Source organism: Camelina sativa, chromosome 16, assembly GCF_030686135.1.
Source record: "Camelina sativa cultivar CO46 ecotype springtype chromosome 16, ASM3068613v1".
NCBI classification, from domain to species: domain Eukaryota; kingdom Viridiplantae; phylum Streptophyta; class Magnoliopsida; order Brassicales; family Brassicaceae; genus Camelina; species Camelina sativa.
Window position 1 is genome coordinate 3,946,308 of NC_141895.1, and position 23,419 is coordinate 3,969,726.

General features: G+C 36.4%; 8 protein-coding genes and 1 pseudogene across 9 annotated transcripts; 3 read left to right on the top strand and 6 right to left on the bottom strand.

Moving 5' to 3' along the window:
* Positions 1 to 263: 263 nt before the first annotated feature.
* On the bottom strand, positions 264 to 2,527 carry LOC104749716 (hydroxyacylglutathione hydrolase 2, mitochondrial). The gene is given in 6 exon segments (XM_010471396.3): positions 264 to 362; positions 466 to 566; positions 1,156 to 1,279; positions 1,392 to 1,595; positions 1,695 to 1,865; positions 2,245 to 2,527. Coding segments are annotated over 6 exon segments (753 nt in total). The 5' UTR covers positions 2,299 to 2,527.
* Positions 2,528 to 2,965: 438 nt separating this feature from the next.
* LOC147925100 (uncharacterized) lies at positions 2,966 to 3,658 on the top strand. The gene has a single exon (XM_087492485.1). It carries the CDS (start codon positions 2,966 to 2,968, stop codon positions 3,656 to 3,658), a length of 693 nt encoding a protein of 230 aa, XP_087348611.1.
* A 3,436-nt stretch (positions 3,659 to 7,094) lies between these two features.
* On the top strand, positions 7,095 to 7,537 carry LOC104749715 (uncharacterized). The gene has a single exon (XM_010471395.2). It carries the CDS (start codon positions 7,158 to 7,160, stop codon positions 7,368 to 7,370), a length of 213 nt encoding a protein of 70 aa, XP_010469697.1. The 5' UTR covers positions 7,095 to 7,157; the 3' UTR covers positions 7,371 to 7,537.
* A 96-nt stretch (positions 7,538 to 7,633) lies between these two features.
* On the bottom strand, positions 7,634 to 11,679 carry LOC104749714 (uncharacterized). 2 transcript variants are annotated; one of them, XR_015585484.1, is made up of 12 exons: positions 11,212 to 11,679; positions 10,493 to 11,121; positions 10,183 to 10,343; positions 9,850 to 9,910; positions 9,548 to 9,631; positions 9,301 to 9,386; positions 9,101 to 9,164; positions 8,797 to 9,009; positions 8,610 to 8,675; positions 8,450 to 8,529; positions 8,232 to 8,357; positions 7,634 to 8,035 (listed from the first exon to the last, which is right to left on the bottom strand). XR_015585484.1 is itself a non-coding variant. In XM_010471394.3 (12 exons), the coding sequence occupies exons 1-11, from the start codon at positions 11,351 to 11,353 to the stop codon at positions 8,246 to 8,248; spliced, it is 1,680 nt and encodes a 559-aa protein (XP_010469696.2). In that variant the 5' UTR covers positions 11,354 to 11,679; the 3' UTR covers positions 7,634 to 8,035; positions 8,232 to 8,245. The 2 variants fall into 2 exon arrangements, 1 of the variants encoding a protein (XP_010469696.2); XM_010471394.3 differs by having other exon boundaries at positions 9,566 to 9,631.
* A 43-nt stretch (positions 11,680 to 11,722) lies between these two features.
* LOC109129435 (uncharacterized) lies at positions 11,723 to 12,020 on the bottom strand (annotated as a pseudogene).
* Positions 12,021 to 12,129: 109 nt separating this feature from the next.
* LOC104749713 (uncharacterized) lies at positions 12,130 to 12,700 on the bottom strand. The gene has a single exon (XM_010471393.2). The coding sequence runs from the start codon at positions 12,632 to 12,634 to the stop codon at positions 12,416 to 12,418; it is 219 nt and encodes a 72-aa protein (XP_010469695.1). The 5' UTR covers positions 12,635 to 12,700; the 3' UTR covers positions 12,130 to 12,415.
* A 1,186-nt stretch (positions 12,701 to 13,886) lies between these two features.
* Positions 13,887 to 19,736, top strand: LOC104749712 (poly [ADP-ribose] polymerase 1). Its single transcript, XM_010471391.3, has 19 exons — positions 13,887 to 14,252; positions 14,853 to 14,902; positions 14,984 to 15,206; positions 15,300 to 15,486; positions 15,600 to 15,882; positions 16,049 to 16,244; positions 16,333 to 16,494; positions 16,567 to 16,627; positions 16,709 to 16,772; positions 16,863 to 17,346; positions 17,428 to 17,540; positions 17,622 to 17,698; positions 17,805 to 17,965; positions 18,072 to 18,263; positions 18,356 to 18,464; positions 18,600 to 18,682; positions 18,795 to 18,932; positions 19,058 to 19,240; positions 19,414 to 19,736. Exons 1-19 carry the CDS (start codon positions 14,109 to 14,111, stop codon positions 19,459 to 19,461), a joined length of 2,958 nt encoding a protein of 985 aa, XP_010469693.2. The 5' UTR covers positions 13,887 to 14,108; the 3' UTR covers positions 19,462 to 19,736.
* Positions 19,737 to 19,742: 6 nt separating this feature from the next.
* LOC104753355 (LOB domain-containing protein 14) lies at positions 19,743 to 20,563 on the bottom strand. Its single transcript, XM_010475618.3, has 2 exons — positions 20,234 to 20,563; positions 19,743 to 20,141 (listed from the first exon to the last, which is right to left on the bottom strand). The coding sequence occupies exons 1-2, from the start codon at positions 20,510 to 20,512 to the stop codon at positions 19,857 to 19,859; spliced, it is 564 nt and encodes a 187-aa protein (XP_010473920.3). The 5' UTR covers positions 20,513 to 20,563; the 3' UTR covers positions 19,743 to 19,856.
* Positions 20,564 to 22,102: 1,539 nt separating this feature from the next.
* On the bottom strand, positions 22,103 to 23,316 carry LOC104749737 (protein phosphatase 1 regulatory subunit INH3). Its single transcript, XM_010471421.3, has 2 exons — positions 23,177 to 23,316; positions 22,103 to 22,615 (listed from the first exon to the last, which is right to left on the bottom strand). The coding sequence occupies exon 2, from the start codon at positions 22,588 to 22,590 to the stop codon at positions 22,267 to 22,269; it is 324 nt and encodes a 107-aa protein (XP_010469723.1). The 5' UTR covers positions 22,591 to 22,615; positions 23,177 to 23,316; the 3' UTR covers positions 22,103 to 22,266.
* Between the last annotated feature and the right edge of the window lie 103 nt (positions 23,317 to 23,419).

The window sequence follows — 23,419 nt, forward strand, 5'->3', positions numbered from 1 at the left end:
TGGAATCTGAGGTTTGGCGGAAAAACAAAGAATCAACACTAAGTTAACCAAGAAAATTCATAAGGATCATGGGAGAGATGAATCTTTTTTTGTCTTTTCACCGTAGGTAATTTCTTGCTACGGAGGTCTGCAACATGAGCTGCATAAGACTGGAGTACTTCGTTGTTTGGCTCTAGAGACAACGCAAACTTGGAGTTACTCTGCACCCAAATCGAAAATCATTTGAGGCAACCGTGTTTAGTAAAAAGCTTTTCAATTTAAGACTAGAATACCAAAATGTAACGGACCAGTGTATATTCATGACCACAGTATATGCTTGTGTCATCTGGTAAAGATATGATTTTTTGGAGAGAAGCAAGCATCTGCAGAGGATAGAAAAAAAACATCATTTAACTGATTCTGAGAGTTTCGTTCCAAAAGAAATGTAACTAAGCAGGAAGATAGAGAAAGATATGTAATGTTTACCTGTTTAGGAGTGCCTTCAAAGAGTTTACCACATGATAAGCTAAACAAAGTGTCCCCGGTGAAGATAGCTCGTGATCCTGGAAAGTATAAGCTGATATGGCCTGCAATTAGAATTATGATAATTAGACCACAAAGAATAATACGCGGGACAACAAGGCTTACGAGGTATGTAACATCAATAGTTTTTCATTTGCACAACAGAAACCATCAAAACCTCGATTGTTGTTGGCTATAGCATATCTATTTTCGAAGAAGAGATAAACAAGACTGTTCTGGTTACAAGGTTTATGATAGAACCCTCATGGTTTCCTTAATACAACCAAGGTACCAACTTATATCCAAGGGATTATTTGAGAGAACCCCCAACTTTTTTAGACCCCTTTAGCTCAACAAATTTCCCAATAAGCCACAAGTCAGGTGAAAACTGAAAAGTATTAGAACTCCTGTACGCTTAGATGTCCAATTAACTTGTTTGAACAAGAGAGACAACTCTATCTTCTGTGCCGTGTTAAGGACACATAAGGAGAACACAGTATCTGTAAGGAATCCTCCCAAACTAAATCCAAATCTCCAGTCTCAGCTAAGTTACCCAATTTATTTACTAAGTAGGTAAAGGCTTATTGGAATGCAAGAACATGCAGCGAGTTAAGGTTCAACACTTCCAAAATGAATATGAGAATTCTAAACAACCTTTTGTGTGGCCAGGAGTATCCATAACATGGACTTCATGACCAGCGAACATCCATTTGTCACCATCCTTCAAGGCTATATCAATTCCAGGAATCCGGTCTTTATCCGCCGCTGAGCCAATCACCTGCATTCCAAAGATGTAACCTTTAACTAACCTTACAATTTTTTTTTTATTTTTGACAAATGTTATCATTGTACAAGGAGTACAGAGAGTGAAGTTAAAAAAAATTTCCTACCTTTGCACCGTACCTGTCTTTTAGTTCCAAATTCCCACCAGTGTGATCATAATGATGATGTGTATTTAATATGTATGTTAGATTTCGACCACTCCTCTTCAAAGAATCGATAACAGGTTCAGCTTCAGAAGGGTCAACTACCCCAACTGTACCAGTGTCCTCGTCATGCAATATATAAGCATAGTTGTCCTTAAGACAAGGCACCTGGAGAAAAAAAAAACTTGAGAATCATTTTCGTTACATGATGACCAACTAAACATGGCATGAAAAACAAACAAATAGGAGAAATCAAACAGTACAAACCAGTTCAATTTGCAAAGAGGAGAGGTTAGAGACACTTCAGAACTTGGAGACTCGGATAGATTTACCAGCACCACGCAAAGTCCTAAGAGGTGAAGAGACGAGCTTCATGACTCTGCACACAAGACCCTTTCTGAGGTTAAGCTGTCTCACACATGGCTGGCTTGATAGCTTCTGAAAGCAATAAAAAAAAACAGAGATATGTTACATTCTCCTTTACAAAAATATATCTATTCAAACAAGACGTAACAAACAAGCTTGTGTGCATATATCTACTACAGCTTCAAAACATCTCAAAAATCACAAATTTTTTTAAACGCAACCTAGACAAAGCTCTCTCAATACGTTGGAGAACAAAACCAAGGCATGAGAATGAGATTCTCAGAAAACGATCATCAAGAAATTAAGCATATAGTAAGATGTTCTGAAACAAAAACAAAAAAAAAATCAGATTTTTGCACCTTTTCATGAATCAAATTCGAAAATTTCAGAAAATAATAAAATTCATCACAAGCACAAAAAAAAAAAGAACCGAGAAAGAGATGAAACAAACCCCAGAACAGCGAAAGAATGAGATAGCAGAAGAAGCTTTCGAGATGGCTTGCATCTCTCTCTATATCGATCAATCGATCGATCTTCAATAGAGAATTTATCTAAAGGGTTAATCTTTCGGACTCAATCTCCCAGAAAAATTCTCTCTTTGGATCAAAAACGATCTTCGAAGAGAATTTTGACGGAGAAAGAGCGACAGAGAAGAAGAAGAAGAAGAAGCCGTACAGAGTCGAGACTCGAGAGCCTCAATCAATCATCACACAAATTTGTCATATTATAACAATAACCAAACCGGACCGGAACGAACCGTACCATAACTTTTAAAACAGCGATGCATATTTTATTCTCTGTTTTTTTTTTTAGTACGACGTGTCTTCACGACTATAATTAAAAATTGGATACAAATTTTAAGTAAATCTTAAAACATTCTGCGTTTAATTCGTTTGTAAAAATAAAATAAAAAATGGCCAGAGATTACTTCTCTCCTAGCTAGTGTCTGGAAGGTTAATTGCCCACTAAAGCTCCAACACTTTATGTGGCAAGTACTATCTGAATGTATCCCGGTTTCAAGAAACTTGCGACGGCGTGGTATTGCATGTGATTTGGGTTGTTCACGTTGTGGTACCGAGGAAAAAACAATTAATCATGCTCTGTTTCTCTGTCCACCAGCGCGTCAGGTGTGGGCTTCATCTCATGTACTGGTAGGACCACATTATTTTCCGATGGAGTATGTTTTTACTAATTTGGATCATTTCTTGGACCCCAAAAGCTTGGGATCCCATGTGTCAGCATTCCCGTGGATTTTGTGGTATTTATGGAAAGCGCGAAATGCAAAGGTTTTTGAAAACATCATTGAGCGGTCAGAGGTGGTTATTCGGGTAGCTGAAGGTGAGGCACTGGCCTGGCAGCAGGCTCAGGAAGAGGGTGCAGTGGCGGATTCAACTGTCCAGCCAACGGTTGCCGACTCTCGGTTACGAGGGCCAACCACTTCCCTTTCCATGTTCTTTTCAGGCTATCGCTGCTTCGTTGATGGCTCTTGGAAGTCCGGCAATCTATTAGCAGGAGCCGGATGGTTTTGTACCCAGTCTCAGGATCCAACGCCAAGCATGGGAGCTACTAACTTCCGACGGAGTCTTTCCCCCTTACATGATGAAGTCGAAGCTTTCATTTGGGCAATGCATTGCATGATCGGACATGATTACCGTAATATGGCGTTCTACTCAGACTGCGCTGATTTGGTGAAGATGATGTCTTCGCCACACGACTGGCCGGCGTTCTCGACATATCTCGAAGATATCAAGATGGACAAGGAGGAGTTTTCTACTTTTTCCATATTTTTTCCAAGAAATGCAAATGTAAAAGCGGATCTTTTGGCACGCTATGCACGCACGCTTCGCATAGTGTTCGGTATGTAAACAATTTCCTTTCGCATTAGCTCCTCTGAAATTAATCTTTTGTTAATCAAAAAAAAATGAAATCAAGTACTATGTTTATAGAAGATACACACTTCGTTGTAGTAAGCTTCGATCATAGTATTATTAAAACCCTGCGTTTTACATTCCAAAGCATATTTGCGTTTTGCCGACCAAAAAGGCACTTTTTACGTAATTTTAAAATTCTAATTGACACTGATGATTTATGTTCAAATTTTCCTGATCATTAACGGTGGAAAACATGTAGTATTTCTTAAACCTTACGATGAAATATTTTATAATCGACGTTTTGAAGTAAAATGACAACATGCATAAATCATGTTCTAGAAAAAAAAAGAAAAGAAAAAAAAGGATCATGGATTCATAATTCTGATGACACGAGTATATGCGTATCATTAAACTTGTTTTTAAACGTGATTCGATAATTAGTGGACCTATCTATACACGCGTGCGAATTATGCAACATTTTAGAAAACCTTACTCTCTCCATTTTGATTTAGGTTTTATATTGGGTACTAGGGTAGTCATTTACGCGTATGCATCTAAACTTAGTTATTAATTTTTCGTCGTTAGCTGAACTGAAGACTTGAGTTTAATCGTCGTGTTTAAACATTTATAAATCTAGTAATTGCTGTCCAAACAAAATAAAAAACATAAAGCTAGCTAGTAATTAATGGTTTTGTTCTTATAGGTCGACGATGTTGTGGATCTTCAGATTCATAGGATAATGTGCTATCTCGTAACTAGCGGTCTAGCACAAGGAATAGGATCGGCCAAACTTTTTGTTGTTGATTAATTCCATTATGTGTCGTCGTACTGTCGTTCATATATATGTTTCAAGCCTCTTCACATATAAAAGTACATATATCCATGCTCACTTGTTTTTGTTTGTGTTGTTTTGTTGTAGATTTTGCAGGCCAACATTGAGGTGAAAACGACTAGCCAAACTCTTTAGGCCTTAATTATATACTATTTTCGTTTCAAAATATAAGATATTTTAGAAAAGTTTTTTGTTTTATAATATAAGATATTTTCAAATTTCTATGCAATTTTTAGATTAGTTTAGTATTTTATATTATGTAGTATTGTTTCTGATTAGTTGAACTTGTTAAAAGTAAAGACTTCTTAATTTGTGTGCTTTAGTTAAAACATCCTATATTTTGAAACGGATGGAATATAAGTTATATCCCCTTGCAAAAAGTACTTTTTTTTTTTCTTTCCGTTTACTCTTTCCAAAGCATCTTTGCGTTTTGCCGACAAAAAGCACTTTTCATGCAAGTATAAACTGTAATCGACTTAAAGATTTATGTTTACTTTTTATCATATTGAAATTTTACTATATTAAGCATAAAGCGATCGGGATGTTACAAGAAAAAAAAAAGTCGTAAACCGTATGACTTTATATAAATGATTTTCTAATCAACGTTCCAAAATGAAATTACTGCATGAATCATGATATGATTCATACATGACGCGAATATATATGTACTCAAAACTTATGTTTGTCCTTAGATATTTTAACTTAAGTTTGTCCTTATAAACGCATGCAAGTATGCAACATTTGGAGTTTGTTTCTTATAACTCAAAATAATGTTTTATATACGCGTAGTATGCATTTACATGGATACTTATACAATTAACTTCGGATGAAATATATTTTAAACACTGAATTAAAAATAAATCTAGTAATTAACTGTTTTGTTCTATTATAGGCCGATGTTGTGGAACGAATTAATACATACTCATTATTCACAGTCGCAGTCACATGTAAAAATATGCTATCCTACCTACCTAGGAATAGAATTGGCCTGAAGTTGTCTGGTTCTCGTGTGAATAAGAACATGTGGTGTAAGGCGAACCGAGTCGTTGTATAAGTTTTTTGATTAATTCCAATATGTGTTGTTCAAGCCGAGTGTTTCTTCACAAATAAAAGTCAATTCTCAAAACACCCTGTAAGACCAAAATTCCCGAGTCAAATAATTAAACAAACTCTGATGTCTATCTATAATTAAACACACACACACACGCATGTATAATTAAACACACAATAAAAACGAACGTGAGCATGTTTTATCTAATAGTAAGGCTACTACATAAAATGATGTTTTGTTTAAGTTACGTTATTCACGTTGTGTTTAGCATCTTAAAATATTTGAACGGTAATTTTATATATTTGATGCAAAACGTAAACAAATAAACATATATCTAACTAATTTCATGTTTGAAAGTAGTTATTTAATAATTTCATTATAACTTACCAAGTTTGAATGCTATGTGGCTATCTATTTGGAACTTTGGTTTGATGGTCCACATGCTTTATAAACTTTTGATAATTCAATCCTTTGAAAGTTTTAATGGATTTTCAATATATGGACTTTTTCTAGTAGTAACATTTTACCAATGTGATATATATGTATTAGTATTACCAATTATGTGTCCTCAGTTCCTCACCAACCAACGGTACAACAAAATGATACCAAATCTGCATTACAATGCAAATGGTACGAGCGATAAAAAAGTGGCGGCACATGCGGTTGTAAAGTTGTAGTGCACATGAAAATTAAACTCAAACCAGAAGTGCGGTATATTACTAATTTACTATATTGTGCTCTTTGTCGTTGTCATATCAGAAAGTGCATTCTTATATTTAACGATAATTAATCAAGCAAGAATTTATCGTCATTACGTACATTTAGAAGAAAAAGGGTTAAAGACAAATTTATCACTACACCAAATATCCATCCTACAAAATATAAACATAATGGGGATTTAATAACTCGAAAAGTTAAATTTTAGTATAAAAATTAGAGTACATTTGTCTACAAGATATTTTTGTTTATCTTTATTTTTCGCATTACTTCATGATTGGAGCTCTATCATATAGTAATTAAGTACCAAGCACCATATATATTATTAACAATGGTTTCTTTCAGAATAAATTTTTACCAGAAGCTATCCAACTTGTAAAAAAGAAACGCTTTACTTTTGTAAAAGATGAGCGACGTACTGAAAATATCTTTCAAGAGAGTATCGATTTTCACTTTGTCACGGAAAGAGAAATTTAAATTTGCATCCCACTCTGAAACCAAAATCAAACCAATCTAAACCAAAAGCGGAATTTGGTTAGACTGAGGCAGCTAGGGCCAAGTCTTGTATACATTTAGCAAAAGCTTATGGTGGACTTGGCCAAACCGTGTATTAGTGAATTTTCTATTTAAATTTGGTTCAAATTGTTGAAAACGTACGAATTCTTTTGTTAGTAAAGTCAAAGTCAAAGTTCATATATGTGTGTGTGTATACATAAACATAAGATAGTGAGACCAATCTTGCACAAGTCAAACAATGACATCTCAGAAACCTTATAAATACGAGTCATAATCAAATTAATTACACATACAAAACAAAAAAGTCCTTACAACTCACCAATAGAAAGCTCATTTTCGTTTATGCTTCTCATTCAAGAAAACATTAAATTCAAAGTATGATGAAGAAACAATTGGTTGTCGTAGTTATGTTATTTGTTATGTTCGTTGTTTTCTTGGACGCTACGCAAGTTGAAGCCATAAGGTCTTTCCCGGAGACCGTCGAGGATATCGGGCTTCTGTTTCAGGCGCTGCAAAGAGGTCCGGTCCGTGGCTCTGGTCGGAACGGTTGCACCAATATACCTCGCGGTTCAGGCAGATGCCATAACTGAGAGCTGTCACACGAATCTTTTTCATCTTCATCATTCTTTGATTCTAATTTTGTTTCCACATTTGTGTGTTACGTACATAAATTACATTTACGTACTTAAACGATAGCTTTAGACTTCGTTTCATGTAAATCAATTTTAATCAACTGAAAATTAATTGGTTTATTAGCGTGTGTACTCTATTATTCTAACATCTTTTTCACTATTCACTAATTGGTCAAGAAAATGGCATTTTGAGAAACAAACGTAATAATCAATCAAAAAAATTTCTGGTTGAACAAAACTTTTTTATTGGACTTTTGGGCTTGGAAAGGTAGACAATACAGTGAATAATTAATTCCAAGTATTTGACTTATATAATTTAACCTGAAAAATCACATAAACACAGCAGCGACAAGCGCTTTATATACAGCGTCTGAAGAGAGCCGTTCTCATTGCAATGTATTCCCACTTACACGATTACACCGTTCTGTTTAGCCGAAGGTCTTTCCCTCCGACGTCTCTTCTTGATGTGACTTTTACTTAAAGTCAGACCTTGACGGAAACAAAAAAACAACGCCCCTTTATGTTTCCTACTTCACGGTAAAATATGAATCCGATATGCTTTGGTCAGGGATTTACGCGCACAAGATACCGAGAGTTCATCAATGTTCCTGTGAAAATAAAACCTGCATAGATGTGTGGAACTTGGGATAATTAGCTTTATCAGTAGCACGAACAGCAACATTCTAATGCAATGAACTTGAGTCAGAAGTTTTACTAATAGTCCTAAATTCATGATTTTATACTGCAACGTGAGGCAAGAAAATTATATTCTTGTGCGATGTAAGAGAGACAGAAACAGAGAATGTAAGGCGTGTGTACCTGTGTGAAACTGTCTATGTTCGGTAGCCAAGCATCAAATGCTTGTAATAACGACCCCGGATGATCCTTTGCCACCAGTATTTGGTTGAGCTCCAGTAACTCATCTGCATTCGCTCTTGGATGAGCCTGTAACGCAAACCACTCGGGTGTGTGAGGATCCAAAAAACGCAGAGATTTATAAGAGCAGATCCATGTGAGAAGGAAAAAAGTTTGCTCACCATCTAACAAGGCATCTTTTGACGCCTTGAGATATAGGCCGAAAATATGATGGATCTCGCTGAGTATACAGTATCCCAACCTAAAACAGAATCAACCCTTTTTAGTAAAATGGCTCGCGGAATTAATGTCTACAGATCAAGAAACGACAGATCTTATTACCTCAACCAATGCCATAGCAGAAGGGTCTTCAAAGATCTCAAGGCTATAGTCACCCAGATAATTTACCTATTTAACCATTGATGCTTATAGATTACCAGTGATGCTATAATCATTGGTTTCATGTATAAAAGGTAAAACTGAAGAAAGTTCAGCTTTATTTCCATTAAGGGTCTAGAATATTAGGTACCGCTAATTCTGTATTGACAAGAGCTTGGACAAAATCCATAAGCTGAATCTTAGCCCACTCAGAGTTCAAAGTAGGATCCTCGGTACGCGGAGGATGCCTCCATGCAGCACCAAAACGTAATTTCTCAGACGGAATGCTTCCTTTTCGTGCATCACTGGCATACCGTTGCAGCCGCAACATAGCTTTTTCCATTGCAGGGTTAACCACAGCAACCTATACAAGAAAACACATTGCAACAAATTAACGGTTTCTTTCCTGTGTAATTTGAAAGCAATTGCAAGCAATCAGTTTTAAGTGAGCTTACTTGTAAATATGCCAAGTATGCATCTACAATATCTTCAATTGTACCTGCTTTACTTCCCATCAAACTGATAAAAAACAATTTAGGTCACTTTTGAAAAATGAAAAGTAGGGCTTTGACACATTTTGAGGACACAAAAACATAACTAAGAGCTAAAGAAAGCTACAATGAAGAGCGAATACAAAAGAAAAGGGAACCATTACCTTTGGTAATAATTACTCTGCTTAAGCGCATAAAGCTCGAATAGATGCCGAGAATTGGCACCAAGAACATCCGCAATGATAGTCCACTACAATTTCAACATTATGTTAAAAGTCCAATATTATAGACAGCAAAGTAAGCAGATAGCTTTTAGCAGAAATCAACCTTTCTGGTTTGACATTGTTAGGGTTTAGAGCTGTCACACTAGTTTTCAATATTTTGGTTTCACTAAACAAGCAGTGCCATTACCTACAATAATTTTCTCACCTCCGAAGCACTGAAGTAATCAGGAACCATGTGTAATTTGGCTTCTTGGGGAGTCCATCCAAATGTCTACAAATGAAAAAAAAAAAGCCAAAATGCAACATAAAAAGGTAGAATGCGGAAAAATAAGAAACCTCAATTCTTATGTTAACATGATCTTTTGAATCGGAAATAAATGAAGGATGAGACTAGAAAACTCTACATTATATACCAAATTACCAATACATGTTCACACAAATGCATACAGAATCTATAGTTAGATATAGATATATGTGTAGCTTCTATACCTCACGAGAGATGAAAATGTCTGGAAACCCGAAGTCAACAAAGGCTTGGTATGAGTAGTAGCTGTCAGGAATGGATACAAATTATTATACATCAGAGAAAGTGATAAAAATAGTTTCAAAATAAAAGACATAGGTAGGCGTCAAGTTCAAAGGGGAAAATGACTATCAAGAATTTCTGTAACTAAATGACATGTAACAAAGTAATACACGTCCGAGACAATTTTCTCGTCTAGTGTTTATAACCTTAAATTGAGCTAGGAGACCAAGTCATCATCAAATAGTAACAGCTTGTACTTATAAAACCCAAAAAGGTAAAGAAAAAATAAGACCAACCTATCCGAAGTCACAAATAGGACGGGTAGACAACGGTCATTTGCACCTAACGCTATTATTCTCCACACAAGATTGTCATGGTACATTGACGCTGAAACTGTTGAATCATCAGTCTGAATAGCACTCTTCAATATTTCAATGTTGTTTAAGACCAGCTTAGGCTGCCAAGTGAATCAAGAAACAAAGACAAACAAAACTGCCAACATTACTTAAACCAGAAAGCAACATCGATAAGTTGGCAAAAATGCTTCTAAATGATATAAACTAGTTATTAAGATCAAGAAAAGTTTAGTACTTTCAATTTCATTACCTGGAAGAAACCAATCTCTGCAGCTTGTGACAACAACTCGAGCATCAGCAATGGCCAGTCAGTACATGAATTAGCTAAATTTCTCGAAAACCCATTAGTTCGATTAAGATGGGCAATGGCATTAGCTCTCCAACCCTGGTGCACATTTATGACCTCTTTGGCCAATCTTAACGCAAAGGCAGTCTCTCTATAATACGAAGCCTCTTCAACAGACAAGCTATCACCTTTCTCTTCCAATTCAAGCAACCCATCAATCTCATCGGCATTTCGTCGAACAGATAGCGCATACACCGCCCGTTCCCAGAGAAACGAAATCGAGACTTTCTCTGGAACGGCAATGTTATAGCCCTGAAGTATACGGCGAAGTGCGGTGTTAAGACCATACCATTTGTTCATAGTAGTGAAGATCTGCTGCGAGCTTATACTCCCAAGTTTGATAGCTTTGTGGCTCATGGATTCAAGGCAGTTCTCGAGCTGGGTTTTGCAATTAGACAACAATGGTGGGTCAACACTGGTCCAAGACGTCCATGGATAGGACTGGTGATGATCTGGGTGGTGTTCCGTGATCGATTGCGCAAAATCTACATAGCCAGCGATGTGAGGCCCTTTGTTCCAGTCTCCGAGTAGACCTAAAAAGAGAATGAGATCGAAACGAATCAAAAGCTACGATCTTTTGAAAAATATGGGGAAAGTTTAGGGATTTGGAATGGTGGATTTACGATTAAGAATAAGAGTGGTTTTGCCAACACCACGAGGACCATGGAGGATGAGCGGCTGAGGAACACGGTGGCATTGGACGTGGTTGTTGAGAACTGTCTCTAGAAGTGGCCTTGGAATTATCTTCCAAGGTTTATTCATCATTTCTTCTAATTCCTTCTTCTTCGTCTTTGCCTTGAGAGCTCGATCAGTGTTTGGGTTTTAGGGACACTCCCAAATCTCAGGAAAATGTTTCAATCGAAAGGGTTTAAGCCTTTCAGGATCTCTCTCTCTCCCTCGTTAAGGAAGAACATAATTCAAATCGAACCAATCTGAACCGGGTTTGTTCTTCTATTCGGTTTAATCGGATACGAATTATACTGAGAAAACCAAATTAACGTAACCGGAACTGGTTACTTTTTTTCGTTTTGATTTACTTGAGAAATTTGCTCATAAAAAGTTTTTATTTTAGTTTTTTACTTTTTTTTTATGGTAGACTCCGGTTAATCTTACACATTACATGGGCAAGAACCGTTAAAGCATTATACATGTATAATCTAGTATACAAGAAAAGTAAATAAGTAGGGATCGAATTTGGGTATTGGGATCAAGCTGTGAGGGATCATCCATGGCACGACCGCACGAGCCTGAGCCTTTGGGGATGTTAGAGCGCTCATTAGAACTAGAACTAGGGACCGGACCCTTATGTAACGACTCAAACACAAACCTCATATCACTATTGTAACATCCTCGTGGCTCCTACCTGTGTGGAGTCCAAAAACCCCACTAAAAGGACGAGCAAAATCACTCCAAATATCTTTTGTTTCTTCATTAGCACTCAACTTTGTTCTCTGTCAAATTTACATAACTTGAACTGGTTACTTCTTTTTTTTTTTTTTTTTTTTTTTTACTTGAGAAATATGATCCAAATTTATAACTAGTAAAAGTGAATCACAGACTTCTTTATTGGTAGACTCCAGTTAATATACGCATAATTATCACACAAAAAAAATTGTACTATTAACTTTCGTAAATTCTATAAGCCAATGAAACATGCAATTGCTTTCAGAAAAAAAAAAAAATGTATTTGCTTTCATAGCTCTGTTGCTAAAAGAAAAGTTAAAGTATTATTTCTCGTGTACAAGAAAAATAAATAAATAAATAGTCCAACTCCACCCATAGACCAAATTTGGGTATTGGGAAAAAGCTTCACGTGAGGGAGAGGGATCATCCATGGCACGAGCCTGGACTACCTTTGGGTATGTTAGAGCATCCGTTAGGACCAGACCCAGGGACAGCACCCTTCTGTAACGACTCAAACACGAACCGGATATCACTATGGAAGGTGGTTCGTAACAGCCTCGTCGCTCCTACTTGTGTGGAGTCCAAAAAAACCATTAAAAAGGCAACCAAAATTACTCCAACTATCACTTGCTTCATCATCATCACTATAACTTTGTAGTAGTCTCTCTTGAACTTAAAGAAACAAAAAAAACAAATGTGTTTATTTGTAAGCTTGTGTGGCGTTGAAGATGTAAGTAAGTTTGAGTTCTATATATAGATTATAGAGAGAGAGATGAGGGGTTTTGGATTGTTTGGTCATACACTGACTAAACAATATTCTTAAGGATTGACTTTTACTTGGAAAGAAATGGTTTTCAACATTTGAACTTGAAAATAAATATTTGAGATATTTGATCAATCATGTTAACACATATAACACGGTTTATGACTTGGACTCCAAGATTTCTTGCTCTCACCGAAGGTGTCTTGAAAAGACACGCCGGTGGATGTGATCTCGGTTCGAGTTGACTTCTACGATTCCGGTTTGGTTTTCCCAAAAAATTGTGATAATAAATTTGATATTTTGTTTTGCCTATTGTAGTCTGGAGTAATATAGCCGGATCGGAGTAATATTATTTTTGCATCTTGTAGTTGTTTTCTGAAAAATCTATACGACCACTAGCTACTCCACTACTATCCAAATATTTGTGTCCATGACCATGAGTTGTTGAATATTTTGTTATCAAACACATAGACAAACAAATTCGGAGCCGGCCATCATTGACACGAGTCATGGGAGATAACAAGTTCGACAATAAAGTCTTGAAGGGTGGTTCTCTACATGAAGCTAAATTCTTTTCTCTATGCAATATTATAGAATTCTTAAATTCAATAGATACATTTGATGTAAAAAAAAAGTGTTTTTTTTAGTTAAATAAATTGTTGGCCACTTCTCACAAATAACACAAATATAAGTTTTATTTATAAATTTAACACATCATCTCTGAAGTTAAATAAAATAGCAACATGATTCAAAATTTAATCCTAAACCTTAAACGCATAAAAATATTTTTTTAGTTGAGTAAATTTTATATTTATCTAAGAAAAGTTTGTATGAATGCTATTTTTTTCTTTAAAAATTATTATTGCCATTTTATGCACATCATATTATGTTTACTCTACGAATCTGTTTTTGTTTGTTCGTCTCAAAGATTGAAAAACCACATATACTAATATACTATTGGGTTAATCATATATAAAACAAAATTTGATGATCATATATTCATATTGCATAACGGATGGTGCTATAATTGTTTGAAATAAACATGTAAATCGAAATTTAATAAATTTTATAATATTACGATATTAAAGATTAGTAATAATAATTAAAAGCATTATCGAGTGTTAATTATATAAATAAAGAAGCAGCTTTTAGGGTGAAAAAGGAGAAAAAGGGTTAAACGGTAGAAACACAATCTGTAAAGCCGTCGCCGAGAAGCATTCCTCAACACCGTCGTCACCATCACCATCATTATCATCATATTGGAGAGAAGGCATATGTATAAATAGTCTTCTCCTCCTCCTCCTCCTCACACTGGTGTAATCTTGTCTTACCGGAGAAAGGGAATTAACAGCAATGGCGAGTCCACATAAGCCGTGGAGGGCGGAATATGCTAAGTCTTCAAGGTCTTCATGCAAGACTTGCAAGTCCTCCATTACCAAGGAGACCTTTCGTCTTGGAAAGTTAGTTCAAGCCTCTCAATTTGACGGCGTCATGCCTGTACGACTCTCTCTCTCCAAGAACTTGGACCCGTCTCTGTACTATACTCTTGTGCTTCTTACTGTGGATTCTATCTATAGTTATAATGTTTCTTTATGGTTTTCGAATCACAAAGTTACTTCCTTTTAGGGTTTTTGAGGTAAATTTGGTTCTTTTTAGATGGAAACTGGCGTTCTGTGGGGGTTTTGTTTTGTTCATTCTGCTTCTGCTTAGCTCTGGGACTACTTTTGGGTGTCAAGCTTGCTTTTTTTTGTTCTGTTACTTCTGAAAAAGCTTTTCATTCTCCTCCTTTATGCCTAATTGAATGTGATACATCAGCAATTGAAGCTATTGTAGCCACTTTTGAGTTTATATAGTAATTGATGATTGCAAAAAGGTTTGTGCTTTTTGCAATGACATATGTGAACTGCTATTTTCTGGAATGTCAAAGATCATTCTTCTCTTGTTCTTTAAACTTGGAACCATAGAACATTGTCTTACTTCCTTCTTCCTGCTCTGCTTGACTTTCCCATTTTGATTATATTTTGCTTTAGCTCCAGTGGACATGAAGTTTTTTTTAACTGACAGTATCCTCTCTGTTCTTTTGTTTTTCTCCCACAGATGTGGAACCATGCTACTTGTATACTGAAGAAAACGAAGCAGATAAAATCGTATGTAAAACCAATATCTCTTAGTGAATATATTAAAAAGCGTTAAGCTATCAACCATATTTTGTCTCTTGGTTTTGCTAGAGTTGATGATGTTGAAGGCATAGAATCACTTCGTTGGGAAGATCAGCAAAAGATTAGAAAATATGTCGAATCTGGAGCAGGGAATAGCACAAGCGCAAGCGCAAGCACGAGCACGAACACGAGCAGTACTGCTAATAATGCCAAACTAGAATATGGGATTGAAGTGTCACAAACTTCTCGTGCCGGTTGCAGAAAATGTAACGAGAAGATCTTGAAAGGAGAGGTTAGGTGTTGTTCTTCATCTGCCATGGTTGTAGCAATCTATATGAACTGGTCCTCATGCATTTAGGGTTATTGGTATGTTTTCTTCTTCCAGGTACGTATATTCTCTAAGCCTGAAGGCCCGGGTAACAAGGGTTTGATGTGGCATCACGCAAAATGTTTCCTTGAAATGTCTTCCTCCACTGAACTGGAAAGTTTGCCTGGATGGAGAAACATACCAGACTCAGACCAAGAAGCTCTTCTTCCCTTAGTGAAGAAAACTCTGCCGGCAGCTAAAACTGGTATGAGTCTTGAGGTGTTCGGTGATGCATTGAGTTCCTTGTTACAGAATCCTGGTTTGCAGTATTATAGTCTGATTGCTATCTGTTAATTTCTTTTGGCACAACTGGGATAGAGACAGCAGAAGCACGTCAAACAAATCCAAAAGTAGGCACAAAACGAAGAAACGATTCTGGTGATAATGAGAAGTCGAAAATAGCAAAAACTAGTTTTGACATGACTACAAGCGGTGCTTTACAACCTTGTAGCACAGAAAGGGTAATGGAGGCTCAAACTAAAGAATTGTGGGACCTGAAGGATGATCTGAAAAAATATGTAACAACAGCCGAGTTACGGGAAATGCTTGAATTAAATGAACAAAGTACAAGAGGATCAGAACTTGATCTGCGTGATAAATGGTAAATAACATTGCGAAGCTGTCTGGAAGTATATTGCTTGAAAAGACATTCTGAAATGTTGTCTGTAATATTTCGGTTACTGTTATGTGGATATTCTTTATGGTATTTGGATTAGAGACTCTGATACGTAATCATAGTCCTGACCTCTCTGCTTGTTTCGTTTTAGTGCTGATGGCATGATGTTTGGTCCACTCGCTCTCTGCCCAATTTGCTCTGGTCATCTTTCCTTTTCTGGAGGACTTTACCGATGCCATGGCTACATCTCGGAATGGAGCAAATGTTCCCATTCCACTTTGGATCCAGACCACATCAAAGGGAAGTGGAAGATTCCAGAAGGAACAGAGAATCAGTTCCTTCTGAAGGTAAATCAGCCAGTTTGTAGAGTTGATATTGGTCAGATGTGGTGTATATTACTCATGAAGTTAATATTTTTCTTCTGATTCCTTGCAGTGGAATAAGTCTCAAAAGAGTGTGAAGCCAAAACGTATACTGCGCCCTGTATCTTCTGGTGAGACGGCTCAGGGTCAAGGTTCTAAAGATGCAGCTGACTCCTCAAGGAGTGAAAAGCTATCAGATCTTAAAGTTTCAGTTGATGGAGATACTAAGGAACGCGTATGTCTTTCTGTCAAAAGTTGTAATTTAAATTATCTTTGCACTTCATTGCTTGATGGAATCATTTTGCAGCAAGCATGGAAGAAGAAAATCGAGGAAGCTGGTGTAGAGTTTCATGCTAATGTTAAAAAAGGTATGTATTATTCGAGTGATTAGTTTAGCATATTGTGAAAGTATTTTTAGCCTTTGAATATATCTGTTTCACAATTTGCAGGTACAAGCTGTTTGGTTGTCTGTGGACCGACAGGTATCCGAGATGCTGAAATGAGAAAGGCAAGGTAGGAAAGGGCCTTTATTGTGCTGATACTCTTTTTACTCATCACACTCTTTGCTTTCACTTTTAACGTTGGTGTTGATATATGTGTCAGGAGGATGAAAGTGGCTATCGTGAGAGAGGATTATATGGTTGACTGCTTAAAAAAACAGAGGAAACTTCCATTGGACAAGTACAAAATTGAAGACACTAGTGAGAGCCTGGTCACTGTTAAAGTAAAAGGGCGAAGCGCTGTGCACGAAGCGTCTGGCCTCCAAGAGCACTGTCACATTCTTGAAGATGGGAACAGTATCTATAACACAACTCTGAGCATGTCCGATCTCTCTACCGGTATCAATAGTTATTACATACTCCAGATAATCCAAGAAGATAAAGGTTCAGATTGCTACGTATTTCGTAAATGGGGCCGAGTTGGAAATGAAAAGATTGGTGGTAACAAAGTGGAAGAGTTGTCAAAGTCTGATGCGGTTCATGAATTCAAACGTCTGTTTCTTGAAAAGACTGGAAACTCCTGGGAATCTTGGGAACAAAAAACAACTTTCCAGAAACAACCAGGAAAATTTCTCCCGTTGGACATTGTAAGCATCATATCTTTTGTATCTTCAGATATTCTTATTTTCTTAAAACTTTCATAAACTAATTTGTATCTTTTGTTTCAGGATTATGGAGTTAACAAGCACGTAGCCAAAAAAGAGCCAGTTCAGACCATTAGCAACCTTGCTCCTCCATTAATAGAATTAATGAAGATGCTTTTTGATGTGGAAACTTACAGGTTAGAAACTTCTTTGCCATTGTCTTCCTCGCCTCTCCTCCCCCTAGAAACGGCCTGAAATAACTTAATAAATACTGTCAGATCTGCTATGATGGAGTTCGAGATCAATATGTCAGAGATGCCACTAGGGAAACTCAGCAAACATAATATACATAAGGGTAACTCTTACTTGTCCAGTTTTAGTTTTTTGTTTTTAGTAAATAATGAATCATAGCTCTACATCACATATCTATATATTGTTTTTTCTTGTTTGTTCTTCTATAGGTTTTGAGGCATTGACAGAGATACAGAAGCTATTGACTGAGAGCGATCCCCAGCCTTCTACCAAAGAAAGCTTGCTTGTCGATGCTAGTAATAGATTTTTTACGATGATCCCTTCTATTCATCCTCATATTATCCGTGATGAAGATGACTTTAAGTCTAAGGTACTCGCCGTAGAACAAACACCTTGGTGTTGTTTTCAACCTTGGTCTTTTTTTGTTCTTTTGTTTCCCTAAGTTACCAAAAGAGTATTGTATCTGTTTGTCGCAGGTGAAAATGCTCGAGGCTCTGCAGGATATCGAAATTGCTTCAAGATTAGTAGGATTTGAAGTTGATAGCACTGAATCTCTTGACGATAAATACAAGAAGCTGCATTGTGATATTTCACCACTTCCTCATGATAGCGAAGATTATCGATTAATCGAAAAGTATCTTAACACAACTCATGCCCCAACACATACAGTGAGTTCCACTTCCTCATTAAATATATATATTTTTTTATGTTTGTTTATCATAATTTTTCTAATTCATTTTCTGGTTATTGGATTTGTCAGGAGTGGAGTCTTGAACTGGAGGAAGTTTTTGCTCTTGAAAGAGAAGGAGAGTTCGATAAATATGCTCCTTACAGGGAAAAACTTGGCAATAAGATGCTCCTATGGCATGGTAAGCAAGCTGCAACCAGCCACACTTAGATAATTTGGAAGCAGATACAAGAAATATTGATTGTTAATATTTTGGTTGATTATATATTTATGTCTGCTGATCCCTTGGTTTAAACGTAAATAACTCTGCTCTCAGGTTCTCGATTAACGAATTTTGTTGGAATTCTGAACCAAGGACTAAGAATTGCGCCGCCAGAAGCTCCTGCTACTGGCTACATGGTTAGTATTCTCTCTGTGTCTATGCTTGTGGGGTTCTCATCAATTGAGGGATTTTGCTATTTAAATTGTTGGAGGTTCTGAAGTCCAACTTCTTGAAATTCCTGTCTTTCAGTTTGGAAAGGGGATTTACTTCGCTGACCTTGTCAGTAAAAGTGCTCAGTACTGCTACACGTGTAAGAAAAACCCGGTGGGTCTAATGCTTCTGAGTGAAGTTGCATTGGGAGAAATACATGAGTTAACAAAAGCTACGGTGAGCCCATATTGCAATTTTCTAGGATATGATACACTAAACATTTAGTCCTTAAATTGAGACTTTAGGCACAACATCAATTATTTCTTAACTCTGTAATATGACTCGTGTCCACAATTCTTTAGTACATGGATAAACCTCCGAGAGGAAAACACTCGACCAAAGGGCTTGGCAAGAAAGTGCCTCAAGATTCAGAATTTGCCAAGTGGAGAGGTGATGTGACTGTTCCTTGTGGAAAACCTGTTTCATCGAAGGTCAAGGCTTCTGAGCTTATGTACAACGAGTATATCGTCTACAATACAGCTCAGGTAACTTATGATTCCCTTCCTTGTTCCTTTCACCCATTTACAATGGGATAGGTTACAAACACTATCCTCTTCGTGTCTGTTTGAGTAATTGGAATGAGAAATAATAAATCATTTAGAAAGCTAATGCTTATGGTGTGTACATATCTGACAAAGTTTACTTTGTCTGTGGACAGGTGAAGTTGCAGTACTTGTTGAAAGTAAGATTTAAGCACAAGAGATGAGCTTGAAACCAAACAGGATGACATAACTTTTGTTAACTAAATGTCATTTGGGAGATCGACCCCAACATGAAGACATAACTGTTGTAAATAGTCTTTTAGGTTATCAAATCCAACATGAAGTCACAGATTTTGTCTCTCTCGCTTTTGTAGATGTGGCTGGTTTTAAAACATGTGCACGACATTTTCTTCTGCTTTCTCTCTGTTATGACTCTTTTTGGTCTTAAGACAACACTTGTTAGATCTAATGTTGTTTCTATGAAAGATCATCGAAGAAATGGTAATTCTCAAAGAGAAAATGGTGGCTGATTCTGCTATGAAAAATGTTGAAAAGTGGATAGTAAAACAGATTCTAGAAGAATTTATGGTTCAATTTCTGACAAAATAGTCGCTCGTATTCAACCAGAGCAAGGAAAATTAGCCTCTCGGTAGTAAAGAGATTCATTTGAGCTACAAAGTGACTCATTCCGATCCATGGATCGCTCATGTTCGTGTGTAGCACCACTCACTTGGTTGAGGTTTGAGTCCAAGAATTCTTGGTAAAACCAATTGTGAAGATCTTGTGGCATTTGTTGAGCAAGAAGCTTTTCTTGTTGCTTCAGATTGCAACTAGGATCCTCTTGAGGGAAACTTCTAGAAACTTCTTCTCTAAGTAGGACCACTTGTGCTTGTAGACTAACAACCTTAAGAAAAAAGTAAGTGGTGTTACTTGTAAGTGCACTAGAGATGATGAAGCAAAAGACCAAAAACAATTTATCATCCTAGGAAAAAATACCTGTTGCTGGAGGGAGAAGATTTGGGAGACGCATCCGTAAATAGGATCATGGAGACGAGAGTGAGCCTCGTAAGAGATGGTTCGCACGGCGTCACACCGGTCATGGTCAGGGAGATGAGAAATGAGCTTAGAGAAGTTACTGGCTCCAAACACTTTGTGAATGGCTGCAAAATTAGAAGATCCTTCTTCGTAGCAAAAATATGGTGCAAATACACAACCTTCTACACATTTCCTACGCAAGAACTTGCATCCTCCACATGGTGAACCTAAACCTCCCATACTCAAATGTAATAGTCTAACTATTAACGAAATATTAGCTTTGAAGAAGATTAATACTACTAATGACTATTATATAGTGCGTGTTTATGCAAAGGTATATATATACTAAAGAACTATGGTGGGATTTCTGATAATCCAATTTGTTATTTTACATATTTGTCTCTCTAATGGCGTACAATTATAGCTTTTTCTTTTCCCTCAAGTTAATATACATGGTAAAATATCCTTTTTAATATAACTTGTCATAATATATAATTGTGTTTAAGCGTTTGAGGAGGAGAATATTCTTAGAAAATAGTTGAGAGAACCCTATTAATATTGTGATCCGATCGTATGAGAGATTTGGTTGACGTATAGGACAAAACAATGAGGAAACATGAACCAAACCCAAGTTGCTTTTTGTTGTGGTCATAGCATTCTTGATTCATTATTTACTTCATTCTTTTCTTGATAATTTAGTATAAAGTTTGCGTTTAATGTTTGCTTAGTTTACTTTCTGTGTAATTGGTGTAAATTATATAAATTACATAACAAGAATATGTAACTGTATACAGAAATGGGACAAGGTAACTTCTTCTAATTAGATTTGAAACATTAGCTATGCTCAGTCACAGTTCTATGAGACTTTACAGACTAAAAAAATAGAAACCCATGATTATCCAGCCCACATAGTAATCATGAATCATGATTATCAACACAAATATTCCCAAAATAATTGATCAAGTACAAAAGTTAAATTATTCGAAAATAATGAACAACTGATAGTGGATTCATGACTTAATGTTGGTTAAGTGGAGATTAAAAATAGTAAGAAAAATAAAGTTTGAAGATTGATATATGCCATCTTTAGAGGTTTTTTTTTAATCTTTTATCTTTGTTGAGGACTTAAGGTATCCTAAGTTATGTCTAGCGTTCTTTGAATCTATGACAACTCAAACAACTCTCATAAGACATATCGGCCGTGCACATCGATCAAGTGCAGACCAGTCCAAGGTCCCTGGAGCCAACTATATTAATATTATCCACATCGGTTACAGGACCACCAAAGCACCCGACCAGGAGCCAATCCAATACATGAGTGATCGATCCAAATCACAGTCCACCTGATCCGGAAGTTGCATCAGTCATAGCATTGGCCATCACTTCTCCCTTCATGACCGAAAATATATTATTGATCTATGAAACTTTCATTAGTGTTTGCATTTACACTTTACAAATCCTATTCGAGTGGGAAAATAACGTTGAGCTTGTTCTTTAATTGATGTAACCCCAACATTGCATTTGAGAGGTTACAGAGATCAACGTTTGTCAATAACTTTCACAGCGTCTAGTTATTGAAGACTAATGACGAATACTGCTCCGGTCAGGATTTGAAACGAACGAAACTATACAAGTGGTAATCAAATTTAATCGCTCTTCAAAGACCATTCGAAGATTGGTGATGAGAAAAACTCAAACACGTCTGAAATTGAATTCAAACACAGCTGCAAAAGCATATTCAAAGGGAAAAAAAAAAAATTACACTTATGTGATTCCTTAACTAATATAGCAAGCTTTAATGATTAACATAATTGTAAATAGAGCATCAAGGAATTAAAAACATTGCAATAAATCTGCAAATTACATGTACATATACATAACGCACAACAGGGTTAGATAGGGGAAGAGACCAAAACCTCAAGACAAAATATGTGTTCTTCCATTATCTATTAAAAAGCTTCAATATATAGTGATGTGAGAAAAACACTGACTGATTAGTCAACAGCTTTAGAATCATTAGAAGAAGAGGCCTCACCAGATTCAGAGTGTTCATGGTCATGATCATGGTGATGGTGGTGGTTATCTTCTTCTTCGCTGTCATCCTCATCGAAGGGCTTCTGTTTGTGAAAGATGCAACATTTCTTGGAACTCTTCTTCTGCATGAACTCGTTGTCCACAGTCCCGTCTTTCCACGAAACTTTCTTCTTCTTCCGGTTCAACCGAAGCACTAATCTTTCCGTAGGTTGTGATTGAGAAACAGGGTTTTCTACTACGACAGAAGTTGTTGCTGAGGAAGAAGACCTCGTCGCTGTGCTCATAGCTCAAGATTAAGCTTTTGATTATCTGCATAGGGAGACAACAAAAAAATGATCAATCTTTGGCTGCTCAAGACTTGTTTTCTTTCCTCTACAATTCAGTAAACACAACATCCCATTAGGAAACAAAGAACGACAAGAAGAGCTAATGTATACAACAAAACTGCAGAGTTCAGAGCTGACAACTAAGAAGATAGTGGATTCAAAATCAGAGATTTATGAAAAGTCCCAAGCTAAGTAATGGAAAGAAAGAATCAAAAGTTTCACACAAGAAAAATCAAATTTTGTCTTTTCATATATGTTTTTTTTTGGTTGAAACACATGTAACCATTACAAAACCTAACTTTGAACAAAAATCGTGTAACCCAAATATTTAGGGTTCGTTCTTCTGGAAACAACACATATGCTATTTTTGTTAACCCTAAAATCAAGATCTGAAAACTAAACAAACACACGAATCTCAATTTCTTACGCACTCATCGATTGAATATAAAAAATTGAACATCAAAAATAAAATAGGGTTTCGATCGCTGGGAACAAGAGCAAAGCCTAAACTCAATCAAATCGAAGAAAAGATTAACAAGCAAACCTGGGAATGGATCGTAATAGTTGCTGCTACAAATCCTCGGTGTTCCAAGTTACAAGGAGGCAGAGGAGGAAGAGAGACGCAGACGCTTGTTCTTGAATGAAATTGAAAAGGTTGATGATGAAGAGAGACAACTTTGAAAGACTCTGGTTGATATAGAAGGTTATTTTTGCGTCTTTTATTTGTTTATTTAAATTCAAAAGTAGCAAAAAGACACCACAAACAAACAAAAAAAAACCGTCTGCG

What these genes read in the sequence shown, in the direction of transcription:
- LOC104749737 (XM_010471421.3), bottom strand. Translation starts at nt 22,590, where the DNA reads ATGAGCACAGCGACGAGGTCTTCTTCCTCAGCAACAACTTCTGTCGTA.
- LOC104749712 (XM_010471391.3), top strand. Translation starts at nt 14,109, where the DNA reads ATGGCGAGTCCACATAAGCCGTGGAGGGCGGAATATGCTAAGTCTTCA. An exon ending in AGAATCAGTTCCTTCTGAAG is followed by an intron (nt 16,245 to 16,332) that starts GTAAATCAGCCA and finishes GATTCCTTGCAG; the next exon opens with TGGAATAAGTCTCAAAAGAG. An exon ending in CTCATGCCCCAACACATACA is followed by an intron (nt 18,264 to 18,355) that starts GTGAGTTCCACT and finishes TGGATTTGTCAG; the next exon opens with GAGTGGAGTCTTGAACTGGA.
- LOC104749715 (XM_010471395.2), top strand. Translation starts at nt 7,158, where the DNA reads ATGATGAAGAAACAATTGGTTGTCGTAGTTATGTTATTTGTTATGTTC.
- LOC147925100 (XM_087492485.1), top strand. Translation starts at nt 2,966, where the DNA reads ATGGAGTATGTTTTTACTAATTTGGATCATTTCTTGGACCCCAAAAGC.
- LOC104749713 (XM_010471393.2), bottom strand. Translation starts at nt 12,634, where the DNA reads ATGATGATGAAGCAAGTGATAGTTGGAGTAATTTTGGTTGCCTTTTTA.
- LOC104749714 (XM_010471394.3), bottom strand. Translation starts at nt 11,353, where the DNA reads ATGATGAATAAACCTTGGAAGATAATTCCAAGGCCACTTCTAGAGACA. An exon ending in ATTACTTCAGTGCTTCGGAG is followed by an intron (nt 9,387 to 9,565) that starts GTGAGAAAATTA and finishes TTGAAATTGTAG; the next exon opens with TGGACTATCATTGCGGATGT. An exon ending in CATACTTGGCATATTTACAA is followed by an intron (nt 9,010 to 9,100) that starts GTAAGCTCACTT and finishes TTTCTTGTATAG; the next exon opens with GTTGCTGTGGTTAACCCTGC.
- LOC104753355 (XM_010475618.3), bottom strand. Translation starts at nt 20,512, where the DNA reads ATGGGAGGTTTAGGTTCACCATGTGGAGGATGCAAGTTCTTGCGTAGG. An exon ending in TCTTCTCCCTCCAGCAACAG is followed by an intron (nt 20,142 to 20,233) that starts GTATTTTTTCCT and finishes TTTTTTCTTAAG; the next exon opens with GTTGTTAGTCTACAAGCACA.